General features: G+C 42.1%; 2 protein-coding genes across 2 annotated transcripts in view; both read right to left on the bottom strand.

The window, feature by feature from the left end:
- The window catches only part of LOC139559267 (rootletin-like), a 43,227-nt gene extending 37,834 nt beyond the window's left edge, over nt 1–5,393 (bottom strand). The window contains exon 1 of the mRNA XM_071375129.1: nt 5,220–5,393. The gene's annotated coding sequence lies outside the window, so the exon portion shown is untranslated. The remainder of the gene's footprint in view (nt 1–5,219) is intronic.
- A 591-nt stretch (nt 5,394–5,984) lies between these two features.
- On the bottom strand, nt 5,985–17,084 carry LOC139559303 (adaptin ear-binding coat-associated protein 2-like). Its single transcript, XM_071375181.1, has 8 exons — nt 16,692–17,084; nt 10,724–10,824; nt 8,899–9,003; nt 8,647–8,728; nt 8,439–8,547; nt 8,201–8,342; nt 7,993–8,077; nt 5,985–7,081 (listed from the first exon to the last, which is right to left on the bottom strand). The coding sequence occupies exons 1-8, from the start codon at nt 16,790–16,792 to the stop codon at nt 7,042–7,044; spliced, it is 765 nt and encodes a 254-aa protein (XP_071231282.1). The 5' UTR covers nt 16,793–17,084; the 3' UTR covers nt 5,985–7,041.
- Nucleotides 17,085–18,536: the final 1,452 nt, after the last annotated feature.

Raw genomic sequence — 18,536 nt, 5'->3', positions numbered from 1 at the left:
AAGACACAAAAATAGCTTCACAAAAAAAACGAATTCTGATTGGCTGGGCCTGGCTCCCCACTGGGCCAATCAGAATTAGTCTTTCCCCACAAAAGGGCTTTATTCCCAGACAGAAATACTCCTCAGAACCTTTCTGGGATTTTTAAAGAATAAGCTATTTTTGTTTTAAATTAAAATGGTCAAAAAGACACAATCACAGTAAGGTACATACTTGTTACACAGAAATTATTTGATATTGAGATAAAAACAGCTGCATTGGACCTTTAAGAAGTCTGTGTGTCCATTCATCAGGCCTATTAGTGACATATAGTAGTTTCTTCTGTCATATAGAATAGAATTAGACAAGGAAGAGTTGTTAGGCTACACAGTATGAATAATGATGAGGGCAGCCACATTAAGGGGCATCCATGATCCCTACACCCCTCTGTAAATTGCAAATTTGGTGACAGTGACTACATGTCGGTCACTGTTTATAATGTTACAATATATTAAGACACACAACACATGACCAACAAGGAAGGAAAAGCAGAACAAATGTGTTCCTCTTTTCAGTATCTGGGGGCCCAGCTTGATCACTGTGCCTGCCACACCACTTCAATGCTTGAATTACCATGGTAACAGACATGCCTACAAAAGAGAGGGACTCAGAATGTCAATAACAGACCCCCCTATTCACAAAGCTCAGCCTTAACCACACCTCCACAACCTTCAGCATGTTGTCATTTTGAAAGGTGTACATAAATTATTGAGCCATTTTATTCTGCCACATAACTACTGTATATTTGGAAAATGTTAAATATTACACAATATTACAGATCAACATTCAGTTTTTAGGGTTTGTTTTGGGTTAAGGGCCCTCTTGTGGTGTCCCGGCAGAGCTGCATTGTATAGAGGCAAGGGTAATAGATACTTTTTTGAGCATGCAAGATCAGCATTTGAATCTTTGCGAATAAGTTAACTTGGAAACATAACCCTAGGTTAATCATAAAGCATATCTTAAGGTCTACAACAAAGGGCCCACAATTTGTCCTGGTCAGGTCATGAGAGTAAGAACTCCAGGCCCTAAGTGATCCTATTACCATGCAATTACCGGTACTGTAATAATAAGCAAGTTAGCCAACTAGGCCTAGCCTATTATAGCTCAGACAGGTTTAACCTGGGTAATGAATCTGGGTGTGGGTCTGTTTTCGGTCCTCTGGTAAAGCATGTATAGGCTACCCGTAGGCTATAAGGATTCATTCATTTGTCAGTTATGGCCGAAATCTCTGCTGTAACCCCTGAAATGTCTACGTAATACTGTACAGTGGTATCTAAACTAGAGCCAGCAAGAGTAGTCTTTGCATTCTACAAATGTAAGCTGTTCTGCTATAAAGGATAAATAAATCGTGGTCAGGCAGAATTACAAACGACTAATACTAACTATTATTATTGTGAATATATAAATTAAGATAGTCTTTTGGGGAATATTACATTGTTATAGGCTACGGTTAGGGTGTATTGTCAAAAGCGTCAAGTTACTTGGGTTTCACATCACTGAGCTGAATCCCCAAGCTGACAAGGTAAAAATCTGTCGTTCTGCCCCTGAGCAAGGCAGTTAACCGACTGTTCCCCAAAAGCTGAAGACGTGGATGTCGATTAAGGCAGCCCCCCGCACCTCTCTGATTCAGAGGGGTTGGGTTAAATGCAGAAGACACATTTCAGTTGAAGGCATTCAGTTGTACAACTGACTAGGCTTCCCCCTTTATGGTCCCGCCACACCGGCGAACAAGGCGCAATAGCGCCTCTTCAACCTCAGGAAGCTGAAGAAATTCTGCTTGACCCCTTCCGAGCCATGGCCTGTTTACCCCACTACCATCTAGAAGTCGGAGACAGTTCAGGTGCATCAAAGATGGGACCGAGAGACTGTTAAACAGCTTCCATTACAGACCATCAGACTGCTAAACAGTCATCACTAGCCACCCACACCCAGTACCCTGCACCTTAGTATCTGCTGCCCTATGTACATAGTCATTGAACACTGGTCACTTTATAATGTTTTATATATAGGTTCAGAAATGTTGTGAAATAGCACAGTTACAAATAGAAATCAAACTGGATGTACATCAGAAATAGAGGAAGGACTAAAAATAAAATATAACTTGTAAAACTGATTGTGTCTGTAAAATGTGCATAATATGTATTAGTTTACTCCAATTGGGGTAAGGGTGGTAGGGTTTGCAGGGAATAATAAAGGTATATTCTAAAAAAAAAGTATGTATATAGGTATGTGTATGTATACGTATGCATATGTATGGCTGTGTATGTATATATATTTACCAAAAAAAGATATGGGGGATTGGAAATGATGCAGACAAGTACACTGATGGAAGCAACAATCTTTCCCCTATATTAAGCTGATCCACCCCAAATTTTAAAAAAAATACACTGCTCAAAAAAATAAAGGGAACACTAAAATAACACATCCTAGATCTGAATGAATGAAATATTCTTATTAAATACTTTTTTCTTTACATAGTTGAATGTGCTGACAACAAAATCACACAAAAATTATCAATGGAAATCAAATTTATCAACCCATGGAGGTCTGGATTTGGAGTCACACTCAAAATTAAAGTGGAAAACCACACTACAGGCTGATCCAACTTTGATGTAATGTCCTTAAAACAAGTCAAAATGAGGCTCAGTAGTGTGTGTGGCCTCCACGTGCCTGTATGACCTCCCTACAACGCCTGGGCATGCTCCTGATGAGGTGGTGGATGGTCTCCTGAGGGATCTCCTCCCAGACCTGGACTAAAGCATCCGCCAACTCCTGGACAGTCTGTGGTGCAACGTGGCATTGGTGGATGGAGCGAGACATGATGTCCCAGATGTGCTCAATTGGATTCAGGTTTCGGGAACGGACGGGCCAGTCCATAGCATCAATGCCTTCCTCTTGCAGAAACTGCTGACACACTCCAGCCACATGAGGTCTAGCATTGTCTTGCATTAGGAGGAACCCAGGGCCAACCGCACCAGCATATGGTCTCACAAGGGGCCTGGGGATCTCATCTCGGTACCTAATGGCAGTCAGGCTACCTCTGGCGAGCACATGGAGGGCTGTGCGGCCCCCCAAAGAAATGTCACCCCACACCATGACTGACCCACCGCCAAACCGGTCATGCTGGAGGATGTTGCAGGCAGCAGAACGTTCTCCACGGCGTCTCCAGACTCTGTCACGTCTGTCACATGTGCTCAGTGTGAACCTGCTTTCATCTGTGAAGAGCACAGGGCGCCAGTGGCGAATTTGCCAATCTTGGTGTTCTCTGGCAAATGCCAAACGTCCTGCACGGTGTTGGGCTGTAAACACAAACCCCACCTGTGGACGTCGGGCCTTCATACCACCCTCATGGAGTCTGTTTCTGACCGTTTGAGCAGACACATGCACATTTGTGGCCTGCTGGAGTTCATTTTGCAGGGCTCTGGCAGTGCTCCTCCTTGCACAAAGGCGGAGATAGCGGTCCTGCTGCTGGGTTGTTGCCCTCCTACGGCCTCCTCCACGTCTCCTGATGTACTGGCCTGTCTCCTGGTAGCGCCTCCATGCTCTGGACACTACGCTGACAGACACAGCAAACCTTCTTGCCACAGCTCGCATTGATGTGCCATCCTGGATGAGCTGCACTACCTGAGCCACTTGTGTGGGTTGTAGACTCCGTCTCATGCTACCACTACCTGAGCCACTTGTGTGGGTTGTAGACTCCGTCTCATGCTACCACTAGAGTGCATGTATTCAAAAGTGACCAAAACATCAGCCAGGAAGCATAGGAACTGAGAAGTGGTCTGTGGTCACCACCTGCAGAACCACTCCTTTATTGGGGGTGTCTTGCTAATTGCCTATAATTTCCACCTGTTGTCTATTCCATTTGCACAACAGCATGTGAAATTTATTGTCAATCAGTGTTGCTTCCTAAGTGGACAGTTTGATTTCACAGAAGTGTGATTGACTTGGAGTTACATTGTGTTGTTTAAGTGTTCCCTTTATTTTTTTGAGCAGTGTATATATACTGTTTTACCCACTTTATATGTATATATTGTAGTGATGGCTCATCCTATAACTACTGCTGTACACACCTTTTTCTATTAATATACTGTCTATACACTTAGCATTATATCCCTGAACAAAAATATAAAACGCAACATGTAAAGTGTTGGTCACAGATTCAAGACATTTTCCATACGCACTAAAAGGAAATTGTGTACAAATTTGTTTACATCCCTGTTAGTGAGAATTTCTATTTTGCCAAGATGATCCATCCACCTGACGTGTGGCATATAAAGAAGCTGATTAAACAGGTGCACCTTGTGCTGGGGACAATAAAAGGCCACTGTAAAATATGCAGTTTTGTCACAGAGGGATGATATGTTAGCTAGCTGGCTATCCAACACTGGAACTCTTCCAAGTCAAGGTAAACTTTTGGTTTTATTAATTTATTGCCACTGGGGCCTACCGGTGTAATTGCCAAACTGCTTTCTGCTGAGTGTACTGCATGATTTTTGCGTTAGTTCTTGTAGCTATGTTGACTATGACGTTAATATTTCTTAATGGGATTGACTGTATTGGTAGATATTACTGCACTATTGGAGCTAGAAAACACAAGCATTTCGCAGCAACTGCAAATCTGTGTACGCGACCAATAAACTTTTGATTTGATGAAACCCAGACTTCCGTGACCAACCACAACAATGGCCCACTACTGACGCGCCCAATCAACGTTTCAAAAACTTGGAAACAATTTTGCAAAGCGAGAAGTTAGGTCAGCCAGAGTAACGCCAGCCTACTGATGTTACAATCATCGCATTCGCAAAACCCGAATATTACTTGTTAATCGGCAACATGGTTGCAAATGCATGTATTTCCAAAGCAGAGCAAAACGCACAACTTTAGTGACAACTGTGATGTCCCTGCGTGCACCACGGATACGTAAACACGTCGTGCATTAAAATCGCATCACCAATACGGTTGCATCTGCCTGCCTTCATGGAGGCCATAAGCCGACTTAACGCTTCTCTGAATTACATAATGTATTGACCATGGTCCCAATTAAACGCGGACATCCAGTGAAAATAGATACAGTATTTCCTTTCGTTTCCCGTAATAAACAGAGTAGCCTATACTCTGCGAAGGACATTCACCACTTCCTTTCCAAAATCACAGCCCATTCAAACGAGTGCCATTACCTTACCTAGAATTTATAAGGGTTGAGTGCATAGTTGTCAACTCCATTCGTATTCGAGAGCAGGATACTTGGACTACCGTTGCGGATTTTAAATGTTTTACTAGACTAGTCAGTCAACTTGCAACAATATGCTGCTGACGCCGATTTTCTTCCAGCTCTCCTCCAAACCCTTTCCGGGGAGGGACTTGATACCGAGATCGGCACTGTACTGTACCATAAACATGAAAGTCTATTAAGTCCAGTAAATCATGGGCAATGTCTTCTAGGGCCAAGCAAATATCAAGAGTGATAGCCCAATGTTTTGTAGCAAAGTACTCAGTTGTATGCGACACATGTAGCCTTCAATCCACCTAGAAGTGCTATTATTAGGCTACCAACTTTATCTAAAAGTAAATGCGTAGAATATGGTACATTTAATCTAAAATATATATATATTTTTTAAATACCCACCCTGGCACCTTCTCCAAAGTTACCACAGTGACAGTTTCAGCCCAAGCAGTCTTAACACCTTAATAAAACAATATAATCCTGAATTCTGGTGTCAGATGACATACACTGGCATATTTCCTTCTCTTGTACACTGAAGCAAAACGTTGGCGGAGAGGCTTGTGTCAGTCATACTTCACCAAACAAACACCAGTCATGGAGACGAAACCAAGGAGACAGACCTAGTCTAAAGTCAAAATAACTACCTGTTAAACACGCTTACCACTGTTTCCTTACCTGTGTAGTAGGAAGTCAACCTGACAATGAAAACAGAAAAGGAAAAAATGAACAACAAATGGTTTATTTACAATAAAGTGTTGCTTTACATTTTATACAGGTGATTTTGATTTGCGTAAAAGGCACTTTGAGCAAATATTTGTCGCAAATTAAAGCCAAAACATCAATAACTGTGCGTTCGCTGAAAGGCACTATTAGGGTAAAGTATGGGTTGACAAAGGCCACTCAACAAAAAGGAACAGGAAAGGTAGCTAAAGAAACATGATATGTAAACAAATAAAATAATTGTCAATGTTGCGTTTCTCCAACATACCACCACATATTAACCAAAATCCAAACATTCCATTGGTTTGATCTGGCTGATATACTGAAGGCCCAAGATACTGATATGAACAGATACTATATGTTCTCTTAAGCCAAGAGTCCAGTTTGAAGGAGGTTGGAAAGCAACATTGAAGTAGACAACTCCCAACCTTGTGAAAAGACAGACATACACCTGTCCTTCATAAGTGACAAAAGTTATACTTGAACATAAAAAACAGAAAATAGTCACCCTATTCAACAAATAAGGCATACAAATACTAAACTTTACACCTAATCATGTTGGATGACTCAACGAGATGATGGGGCTGGAGCGAGGAGTAGTGTAAGGTGAAGGGTCAGATGACAGTTAAGAGGAGAAAGGTTGACATCCAGATTTGTGTAAAATGGAGAGAAATTGAGGGATGGACATATAGAGATGAGTAGACCTCCACCTGAAGGTGTCATTAACATGGAATGCATAATTTTCAGGTGGTCAGAGTGACAGAAAAAGAGGAATACATACTTGATCAAAATGAACAAAATGAAGGGTCACTTCTGACTGCATAGTTAAAGTATCTAAAAATAGTAATATTGTCTTTGTATCTAAAAAGGATGTGCTGGTCAATCACTGACTTGTGACAGTTTGAATCTATACATTTGTGTAGGCAAACAATGTGTATGTAATGTAGAGCATCATTTGTGCCAAGCAACCTGTCAGTTGACAGAGCTCCCCACATTTCATTTCTCACAATCATTCTGTCCAGGGAATGTTAGGAGCCTGTGTGTGTAGTCCATCTCACAGCTAAAACTGCACCCATCCTTTAGCAGTGTCTTGACTGGAGCTGTGGTGAGGGGGTGAGGATGATGAGTGTGAACATGAGAAGGTTAACAACATGGAAGGATGACAAAATGTTGATATAGGGCCCCCCCCCCCCCCCCCATCAAACAGTTTAAAAGCTTCACCCAACGGAGCTAGTAACCCTGTGATCTCTAGTCAGTTTCCCTTGCCACAACACCATGCATAAGGCCTGCCAACTTCCTCAGTCGGGGTCTCAACTTACTGTTGCCAGTTAGAATAGTAGAATACACAATAGTATAGTAATAGCGGCTCCCAAGTAATTTATGGCTCCCGAGTGACGCAGCGGTCTAAGGTACTGCATCTAAGTGCTAGAGGCGTAACTGCAGACCCTGGATCGATTCCGGGCTGTATTACAACCGGCCATGATCGGGAGTCCCATAGGCCGGCGCACAATTGGCCCAGCATCATCCGGGTTAGGGGAGGTCAGGGTAGGCCGTCATTTGTAAATAAGAATTTGTTCTTAGCGTACTTGCCTAGTTAAATAAATACAAAAATAGTATAGTAACAGAATAGTAGAATACACAAAGTGCAATTTGGTTGTGCATCAGCAGTTTCTCTTGTTATGAGAGTCAGTCAATTAGCCCATGTCAGCTAAAAAACATGTCCGATTGCTAAGTGTATTTTGCAGCCAGCTATCTAAACTTGTTATCATAGTCGAATTACCATCGGGGGAAACCCCATTGATTTTGTTAGTCTCACTCAGATATAATATTAAAAACTGCAAACATTTCCCTCCATCCTATGGCAAAATGTGTATAATTACAGGAAATTAGCTGTTTGTGTACGGAGAATTGCGAGCAACTGCGGCCCATCATGATTAGTTCTGATTTGTGTGGCCCCCACCCCCATCAAAGTTGCCCATCTCTGGTCTAAACCATTAGCTCTAAGTCTGACCTGGCGCCAGCTGCTGTGAAGTCTCCCCACAGGTCTGCAGTGGGCTGGGCAGCAGGGACCGGGCCTCCAAAATCTAAAAGAGAGGCTGGGGGGGTGGGATAAAAACAAAAGTCGATTTAGAATGCAGGTAGGTTATCCATGTTAACATGTGCTTGAGCAGTGGTAATGGAACATTGGGTCATTAAGCCCTATAGCCGAATGAGGTTACCTGTGTTAGACTGCGTAGGTGGAGGTGATTGCTGGCCTCCAGGAGGGGCTACAAGGACTGCACCCTTAGCCATTGGTGGAGGAAGGAGAAGGCCACTACCCATGGGCCTAGACTTGGCACCTGGATCCTTCTTCTTTATGTTCTAAGACAAAGAAAATCCCTATCCCTTCTTAGCATGTCCGTATCACCTTTTCTTCATCCCATTTGTGTTTCTCCTCATTCCACCATCTATGCTCACCCCAATGCTGATCTTGATAGTCTGGCCGTCCTTAAAGCCTAGGTCCAGTTTGGGTGCTGTGCTCTGAGACGCTTCCTCTTTCGCCAGCTCACCTTCCTGTTTTACCCACCTGTAGAAAAAGGGGCAGATAGATTGTACTTAATGTTCCAAAGTGAAAATGGATGTTGATGCCCAAACCAAAGAGAGGATAGACATGAGGTTGACTCACTTGAAGTGGTCTTGAAGAGCTACATTGAAGTCAAAGGAGTCCCCACGATCAGCAAACCCCAGGCCGATAAATGCATGTCGTCCTTTAAAAACAGAAGTGCATGAGAATACAGATGTACTAGCTAGAATACTGTATCGCAATTAAGCTTTCAAACTACAATGGATGTTTTGCCCAAAATATATTTTTTCAGCATATCAATTTGCATGGTGGCGTATTTCTGCTGCTGTCTTTCTGATTGTGATGGCATCTTACCATTGCCGTCCTCTATCCGAACCACAAAGTATCTGCTGGAATCTGTGACTGCCTCCACCACACATCCAGGATACTGCTCCACTGGGGCTTGGGCAAACAACTCTCCTAAGAAATACAGAATTCAGTTAGACTAAAAGCTGGAAATCATGATATATATACAGTTGAAGTCGGAAGTTTACATACACTTTGGTTGGATTCATTAACTCGTTTTTCAAACACTCCACAAATTTTTTGTTAACAAACTATAGTTTTGGCAAGTCAGTTAGGACATCTACTCTATGCATGACAAGTAATTTTCCCACCAATTGTGCACAGAGATTATTTCACTGTATCACAATTCCAGTGGGTCAGAAGTTTACATACAATAAGTTGACTGCCTTTAAACAGCTTGGAAAATTCCAGAAAATGTCATGGCTTTAGAAGCTTCTGTTACGCTAATTGACATAAATTGAGTCAATTGGAGGTGTACCTGTGGATGTATTTCAAGGCCTACCTTCAAACTCAGTGCCTATTTGCTTGACATCATGGGAAAATCAAAATAAAGCAGCAAAGACTAGAAAAAAATTGTAGAAAATTGTAGACCAGACAAGTCTGGTTCATCCTTGGGAGCAATTTCCAAACGCCTGAAGGTACCATGTTCATCTGTCAAACAATAGTACGCAAGTATAAACACCATGGGACCACGCAGCCGTCATACTGCTCAGGAAGGAGACGTGTTCTGTCTCCTAGAGATGAACGTACTTTGGTGCGAAAAGTGCAAATCAATTCCAGAACAGCAGCAAAGGACCTTGTGAAGATGCTGGAGGAAACAGGTACAAAAGTATCTATATTCACAGTCAAACGAGTCTTATATCGACATAACCTGAATGGACGCTCAGCAAGGAAGAAGCCACTGCTCCAAAACCACCATAAAAAAGCCAGACTATGGTTTGCAACTGCACATGGGGACAAATATTGTACTTTTTGGAGAAATGTCCTCTGGTCTGATGAAACAAAAATAGAACTATTTGGCCCTAATGACCATCGCTATGTTTGGAGGAAAAAGGGGGATGCTTGCAAGCCGAAGAACACCATCCCAACCGTGAAGCACAGGGGTGGCAACATGTTGTTGGGGTGCTTTGCTGCAGGAGTGACTGGTGCACTTCACAAAATAGATGGCATCATAATGCAGGAAAATTATATGGATATATTGAAGCAACATCTCAAAACATCAGTCAAGAAGCTAAAGCTTGGTCGCAAATGGGTCTTCCAAATAGACAATGACCCCAAGTATACTTCCAAAGTTGTGGCAAAAAGGCTTAAGGACAACAAAATCAAGGTATTGGAGTGGCCATCATAAAGCCCTAACCTCAATCCTATAGAACATTTGTGGGCAGAACTGAAAGTGTGTGTGAGCAAGGAGGCCTACAAACCTGACTCAGTTACACCAGCTCTGTCAGGAGGAATGGGCCAAAATTCACCCAACTTATTGTGGGAAGCTTGAGGAACGCTACCCAAAACATTTGACCCAAGTTAAACAATTTAAAGGCAATGCTACCAAATACTAATTGAGTGTATGTAAACTTCTGACCCACTGGGAATGTGATGAAAGAAATAAAAGCTGAAATAAATCACAATTTTTCTGACAATTCACATTCTTTAAATGAAGTTGTGATCCTAACTGAGTTGTGAAACTGAGTTTAAATGTATTTGGCTAAGGTGTATGTAAACTTCCGACTTCAACTGTATGCATGTATATATGAAGCAGACAAGGTGACAGACATGAGCGCAACAGCTGTATTGACAGATGTAGCCATGACAGTCTGATAGCTAGTAGTTACCTTACCTGAGTTTTTGTCCTCTAGCTTGATATAGGCAAGCTTTCCTATAGAGATAATTTTCATCCTGCCAGTCCATGCTGGCTCATCCAGCTTCCAGTCAGCAGCTCTGCAAAAACAAAGTAAAGCACCATTCCTGCATGTCATGACTCTGCTTTGCTACAGAGCTTTTGGGCTTTCTAAAAACCCATCAAACTGTAATGCAATAATTGCAATCTCAAACCATGCAACATATTGGGAGTCTTAGGCTACATAAAGAACATCAGTAGATTGCCCTTTCTAAAGAGCATGGGATGCAGGGATCGACATGAAGGTCAAGTCAGGAGTATTTTTTGGTTTCTCGACAATTATGATCACTTGGACGAAAATGTTAAGTACCTTTTTCACCTACACAGGGGAGGAACCAAAAAGCAGTGGTGTAAAGTACTACTTAAGTAGTTTTTGAGGGTATCTGTACTTTACTATTACTATTTTTGACAACTTTTACTTCACTACATTCCCAAAGAAAATAATGTACTTTTTACGCCATACATTTCCCTGACACCAAAAAGTACTCATTACATTTTGAATGCTTAGCAGGACAAAAACTGTATAATTCACACACTTATCAAGACAACATCCCTGGTCATCCCTACTGCCTCTGATCTGGCGGACTCACGAAACACATGCTGCGTTTGTAAATGGATGTCAGAGTTGGATCATGCCCCTGGCAATACGTAAATAAGTAAACTAAAATGTGGCCGCCTGGTTTGCTTAACATAAGGAAATTGAAATTATTTATACTTGTACTTTTGATACTTAAATATATTTTCGCAATTACATTTACTTTTGATACTTAGTATATTTACAACCAAATAGTTTTAGCCCTTTACTCAAGTAGTATTTTACTGGGTGACTTACTTTTACTTGAGTCATTTTCTATGACTCCATCTTTACTTTTACTCAAGTATGACAATTGGGTACTTTTTCCAAAACTGACAAAATGACTAACATTCTGGAATTCTTTGTATATTGGTTGTTATCAGGAGAAGAGAAATCTAAAATCACCTGCCCAATGGAGTAACCACAAAGCAGGCTGAACTTGAGGTAATTTGCCCTGGGAAATAGGGCAACTCTTTAACCTAATTAACTTTACCTGCTACATTAATTATACTAACCTGATATGAAAAAGTCGTAGCTGTATCGAAGTGGCATGCTTAAGGAACCTCAAACAAATCTGCTCTCAAATAATGTGACAGGAAATGTTAGCGTTAGCTGGGAGCACGGGACATTCTACAGAGGCTCAAACATGCAGTCAGTCATGGTTGGTAAGTGGTTGGTACAGTCATGCAACATTAAAGAGGAAGGTGGGAAAGTGTTTCTTGTGAAAAGCAATTTGTTCTTATGTAAGATATGTAATACCATTATAGCTAGATCTATATTCTCTAGAGTACACAGTCAACTTTTATTAATTTCAATGTTGAGAGTTTCACCCAACTGTCCATTAATTGTCCCAACTGTAAACCCCCAAAATGTTTCAAATCTTATTTGTCACATGCGCCGAATACAACAGGTGTAGACCTCACTGAAATACTTACAAACCCTTAACAGCTTCTACCCCCAATCCATAAGACGGCTGAACATTTACTCAAATGGCCACCCGGATTATTTACATTGACACCCCCCTGTTTTTACACAGCTGCTACTCGCTGTTTATCTATGCATAGTCACTTTACAAATTACCTCGACTAACCTGTACCCCTGCGTATTGACTCGGTACTACCTGTATATAGCCTCTATTATTATGTAATTTTCTTGTTACAAATCTAACTGCCTGCTCAGGACATGAAAGCAAGGATATGCATCTTCTTGATATTATTTGAAAGGAAACACTGAAGTTTTTGGAAATGTGAAATTAATGTAGGAGAATAACACAGATCTGGTAAAAGATAATACAAAGATAAAAAAGAAATTGTACCGTCTTTGAAATGCAAGAGAAATAACATAATGTATTATTCCATCCCAGGTGCAACTTAGATTTTGGCCACTAGATTGCAGCAGTGTATGTGCAAAGTTTTTTAGACGGATCCAATGAACCATTGCATATCTGTTCAAAATTGGTTTTTAAATACATTTAAGTTCATAATTGTGCACTCCTCAAACAATAGCATGGTATTCTTTCACCGTAATAGCTACTGTAAATTGGACAATGCAGTTAGCTTAAAATCTTGTTAATCTTTCTGCCCTAAGTCCTGGGATGTTTTGTTTAGTTACCTCACGCTAATCATATTAGCATACGTTAGCTCAACCATCCCGCGGGGGCGGGGACACTGATCCCATAGAGGTTAAGGAGCCTTTTGGTTCGAGACATGGCGCTCCGGTACCGCTTGCCGTGTGGTAGCAGAGAGAACAGTATGATGGGTGACTGGAGTCTGACAATTTCTGGGGCCTTCCTTTGACACCGCCTTGTATATAGGTCCTGGATGTCAGGAAGCTTGGCCCCACTGATGTACTGGGCCGTACGCACTACCCTCTGTAGCGCCTTACGGTTGGATGCCGAGCAGTTGCCATACCAGGCGGTGATGCAACCGGTTAGGATGCTCTCGATGGTGCAGCTGTAGAACTTGAGGATCTAAGGACCCGTGCCAAATTTTTTCAGTCTCCTGAGGGGGAAAAGCTGTTGTCGTGCCGTCTTCACAACGGTCTTGTTGTTTGAACCGTGATAGCACCACTTCAGCCCTTTCAATGTTAATGGGGGCCTGTTCGGCCCTCCTTTTCCTATAGTCCATTATCAGCTACTTTTCGTCTTGCTCACATTGAGGGAGATGTTGTCCTGGCACCACACTGCCAGGTCTCCGACCTCCTGTGTTGCCTACCTTTACCACCCGGGGGCGGCCCGTCAGTAACTCCAGGATCCAGTTGTAGGGGGAGGTGTTTAGTCCCTGGGTCCTTTGCTTAGTAATGAGCTTTGTGGGCAATATGGTGTTGAACACTGAGCTGTAGTCAATTAACAGCATTCTCACATAAGTGCTCCTTTTGTCCAGGTGGGAAAGGGCAGTGTGGAGTGTGATTGAGACTGCGTCATCTGTGGATCTATTGGGGCGGTATGCGAATTGGGTATTACAGACTTAGTCAGGGAGAGGTTGAAAATGTCAGTGACGACACTTGCCAGTTGGTCTGAGCATGCTTAGAGTACATGTCCTGGTAATACATCTGGCCCCGCAGCTTTGTGAATGTTGACCTGTTTAAAGGTCTGGCTCACATCAGCTACGGAGACCGTGATCACACAGTCGCCCGGAAGAGCTGGTGATCTCATACATGCTTCAGCGTTGCTTGCCTCGAGGCGAGCATAATAGGCATTTACCTCCATCTGGTAGGCTCGCATCACTGGGCAGCTCGCGGCTGGCTTTCCATTTGTAGTCCGTAATATTTTTCAAGCCCTGTCACATCAGACGAGCGTCAGAGCCGGTGTAGTAGGATTCAATCTTAGTCCTGTATTGACGTTTGCCTGTTTGTCTGAGGACATAGCGGAATTTCTTATAAGCGGACGGTTTAGCGTCCCGCTCCTTGAAAGTGGCAGCCTTTAGCTTGGTGCGGATGTTGCTTGTAATCCATGGCTTCTGGCTGGGAAATGTACGTACGGTCACTGTGGGGACGAAGTCGTCGATGCACTTATTAATGAAGCCGGTGACTGAGGTGGTATACTCAATGTCATTGGATGAATCCCAGAACATATTCCAGTCTGTGCTAGCAAAACAGACCTGTAGTGTAGCATTCGCGTCATCTGTCCACCTACCTCTTCGTTATCGGTCAGGGGACGTGCTGATGTAAGTTCTGGCAAACTTCCTTTCCACTCCCCCGCTGTCTTTCCAGAGCGTGCGCTGATGATGTAACTATCAAATTGGTTGTCTCGTCTCTTCAGTCTCGTGCTGCATTCTGTTGTGTGACCGATTGGCTGAGCCTTGGATACAGCCAGTATTGGTCCAAACGCGCATCACTCGTTCGCATACAGCCAGTAGTCATCCAAAGCCCCCCCCCCCCCCCCCCCCCCAAACTTTTCTCATCGGATCTACACAAATCACGTAGGTCACATATTTTGGATTAAAAATGGCAAATTTCGTCAAAAGGTGACTAGTTGGCATCCTTGTAACTAACATAAAAGTAGACATCATGCAACACTATAAATCCCTGCAAGCTTCTACACGTCATCTCTAGCTGACACCTTTGCTAACAGGTATTGTCAACTTAAAACTTGCACAAGGCAGTTCATAGAATTGTCCATTTAAAAGACATTTAGACAATGTATTAATTACTGCATTTAGCTAACATTGGATAGTTAATCCAGAGATTATTATATTTGCCTTGATTTGGCATTCGTAGTTTAAGATAATTCACTTTTGGGGGGTAAATACAGGCAAATATATTGTTAAGTCACCTTGTCCTAGCTAATTTTCCCCCAACATCGGATGCCCTCTAACTTCAGACACTAGCGGTTGGAGGATTAAATCACCTCGAGCTCAACATTTAAAATGGCTTGGAAAATAATAGTATGTTTTGCAACTAAAAGACACCCTTCTAGCTAGCTGACCGCCAATTTGTTGTTGAAGTTTAAGTTACTTTTTTGAAAACTCTCAAAATGTAATTACACATTTTGTGGGACATGCTGTATATTGTACAATTTGACTGCGCGACAGACCACACCATTTTATATCTTTGGTTTTTTACACACCATTTTATAACTTTTTACCTAAATTATTCACTCATTTATATGTTAGTAGTAAACTGTTATCTACCTTCTCAAAACATAATATTAATCTGTAAAACAAATGAGACATTATTTGGTTACAACACTGAAGATGTTGGTTAAGAACCATTTAAGAGTCTACAGGAGGGCACACCGGGCTACGCAATGAAAAGCTGACAGGCAAGTCTTTGTTTTTGTTTTTTACTGGAAGGCTAGCCAACTAGTCAAATATCTAGTAAACACTTCAGATGCGAGGTTGGTGTTTAACAAAATGATATGGATATTTATTTGTAATTGAACAAAATAGTAAGGTGGCCAATAACTGGGGATTGTATGCTGATAATACAGGATATAATTTTTTTGCTCATTATTTCCACTGGAATGTCAAACATGCTAATTGCTAACCCGTTAGTTAACATTTTTACTTTTACGACACCAATAATGACAAAACATTGATAGCTTGATCACAAGATAAGACAGAAGGTAATATTTCTTAAACACTGTTGATTATGCTGATAATACGGGGTGCTACGCTAAAAATAAAACTACATGCCAGGGTAAGCCTACACAAAACACAGCCCTTATTTTAAGTTCCTAAAATCACCTATGGGAAAAACTAATGGTTGAAAAACGATTGGAACCATTTCCCTGTTTGACCGCTAGGTTTTATGGGTATTATGACTCATACTGTGGTACTCTATTAAGGGTATGGGTTAGAGAAAATGCTTTCCTAACCTGTTACGAACAGTCACTTGTACCTAAGTGGCATGTTTTAGGGATTCACGATTTATTTAGCATTTCACACAGCTCGAAAATAAAGCAGACTTGCCTACTTGAACTTGTTAACTATGAGCTAACCATATCTGTCGAACTACTAGTTACAGGTTTATAGCTAACTAACTCGTTACCGTTAATTGGTAACTTAACTCACCTGGCTAGCATTATTTAGAAGCTAGCAAGTTAGCTAGCCAAACAAAGGTGCCACCTCACAGCATAGTGAAAGTTAACTTGCTGCATAGGTAGCAAACTAAATGAATACAAAACTTTATCCCTGAAACAATATTCATCTACTCTCCATTTTATGCATTCAATAATTGAATAATTAACATTAGCTAGCAACAACCTTGTCTTCCTGGATCATCTCCAGTCTCCACTTGTTCATGTTGATTTGCTAACGCATTAGCAAGCTAGCTAATAACGAGTAGTTAGAAGAAAGTTCATCAACAAAGTGGGGTCCATTAAAAAAAACTCACCTATATCCACGGTTAGTAGCACGGGGTGGGATCTTGTACACATGAACCTCTGGCTTTACACAGATCACTGACTCGTAACTACCGTCGTCTGCCAGTGCCATTTTGGCAAGTAAAAAAACTTCCAAACTTCTAACTGCTATAGGGGGAGAATGAACCCACTGCACTGTAACGTTACAGCTCAAGAACGCCTCTCTTGGAGAGGATGACTACTACACCTTCTCAATTCAATTTAAGGGGTTTATTGGCATGAGAAACATATGTTTACATTGCCAAAGCAAGTGAAAAAGATAATAAACAATAAAAAATGTACTGTAAACATTACACTTACAAAAGAATAAAGACATTCCAAATGTCATTGCGTGTTCATATAAAAACACACACACACATATCATCTTCTTTGGTATTATGGCGGTCCGCAAACAAATGTTATAGGTGCATGCCGCCACCTACTGCATTGGCTGTATATCAGCCTACTATTCCGCAGGATGCAGTCATCACACTGTGTGGGGGAAAAAAATGCTCTACCGACTAACCCTGCACCCATTAACCTCCCCACTATTCCACTACTTTGTTCCTATCTGATCCTACTCCAGGCCAGCAGCCTGGGAGGACGGGACACTATCGTTCAAAACATCTTGTAACTTCTGCAGCAAAATCTCATACACCCAAGTGCTTCTCTGCATTTGCCACCACATCTATCATCTGTGATTTACATTCCATTCCTGAAGTTCAATTGACAACCATGGCCATGATGGCCAAAAAACAACCTTACTGAAGCAGATGTTATTCCTATCACTCTCTATTGGACTCGGCCTACTCACAGGGATCCTCTTAGGATCCCACTCCCTGGACCCATCCTCCTTTACTACTCTCTTCACTGCCTAGCATACGACACCTTTTACACTACTCTGATCCTGGCAACCTCAACCTGCCTTTATCTCACCCACCTCTGATCTCCAGCACCATGGGTACCTCTACAGTTTACACACACATCTTTTTCCAAAGATACTACACATTCCTTTGTCTCATGTCCTCCTGCACACTTCTCACATCTAGGAATCACCCTCCTACACACTGCTGCCACATGACCATAAGCTTGACACCTAAAATACCATAATGGATTTGGAACAAAAGCTCTCACGGGATAATTGACACATCCTAACTTTACTTTATCTGGTAAAGACTGCATCAAAACTCAGAAGTACAGACACAGTGTATTCTGTGTTTCACAGCACCTGTTTCACCACACTCTTCACCGGGTCTGCGTTGCACCAAACGGCGGGGGTCACAGACACCAGGAATCTTCAACTTCAGTTGGTCCTTCACTTAAACACTTAATGCCTCTCCAGTTATCACTCCTTTCAACAGCGCCCTGCTCCGGAGAGGAAAGCAAATCACAGTTCTTGACCCCAGTCGTGTGGTGTGGAGCGCCCGCTCTCTATGGACGGCAGAAATGCAAAAAATCTACACGATTCTACATCGAGTCACTTTCACTGACCCAATGTTTCCCCACTTCTCCACCCAACTTGACACCACAAATGGATCTGCCAGAAGACAAAGATCCATTCTCTCCAAAAATTGCACTCCCACTGGACCAGAATCATCTTTGTCATCATCCGGATGAGGTTCAAACTCGGCAGTCTTCACCGCACCTGCCACCGCAGTTAATTCATCCTCATTCTTGGTCTAGCTCTATCACGTCTACAGCAGCCACAGTTGACTCGCTTCCCTGCCCTCCAAACACGGTGGAGGAACCCTCAGTTCTTGGTAAATTTATGGTAAACTAAAAGATAGGAAGAAGTATTTTTAGTATACACCATCTACAATACTCTTTCGAGAGAGTGT

The sequence above is a fragment of the Salvelinus alpinus genome, chromosome 2 (assembly GCF_045679555.1).
Source record: "Salvelinus alpinus chromosome 2, SLU_Salpinus.1, whole genome shotgun sequence".
NCBI classification, from domain to species: Eukaryota; Metazoa; Chordata; class Actinopteri; order Salmoniformes; family Salmonidae; genus Salvelinus; species Salvelinus alpinus.
Note: the sequence above shows the minus strand (reverse complement) of the source record. Positions and strands in the feature narration are given on the sequence as shown.

What these genes read in the sequence shown, in the direction of transcription:
- LOC139559303 (XM_071375181.1), bottom strand. Translation starts at nt 16,792, where the DNA reads ATGGCACTGGCAGACGACGGTAGTTACGAGTCAGTGATCTGTGTAAAG. An exon ending in GCTCTTCAAGACCACTTCAA is followed by an intron (nt 8,548 to 8,646) that starts GTGAGTCAACCT and finishes CTTTTTCTACAG; the next exon opens with GTGGGTAAAACAGGAAGGTG. An exon ending in CTATCAAGATCAGCATTGGG is followed by an intron (nt 8,343 to 8,438) that starts GTGAGCATAGAT and finishes TCTTTGTCTTAG; the next exon opens with AACATAAAGAAGAAGGATCC.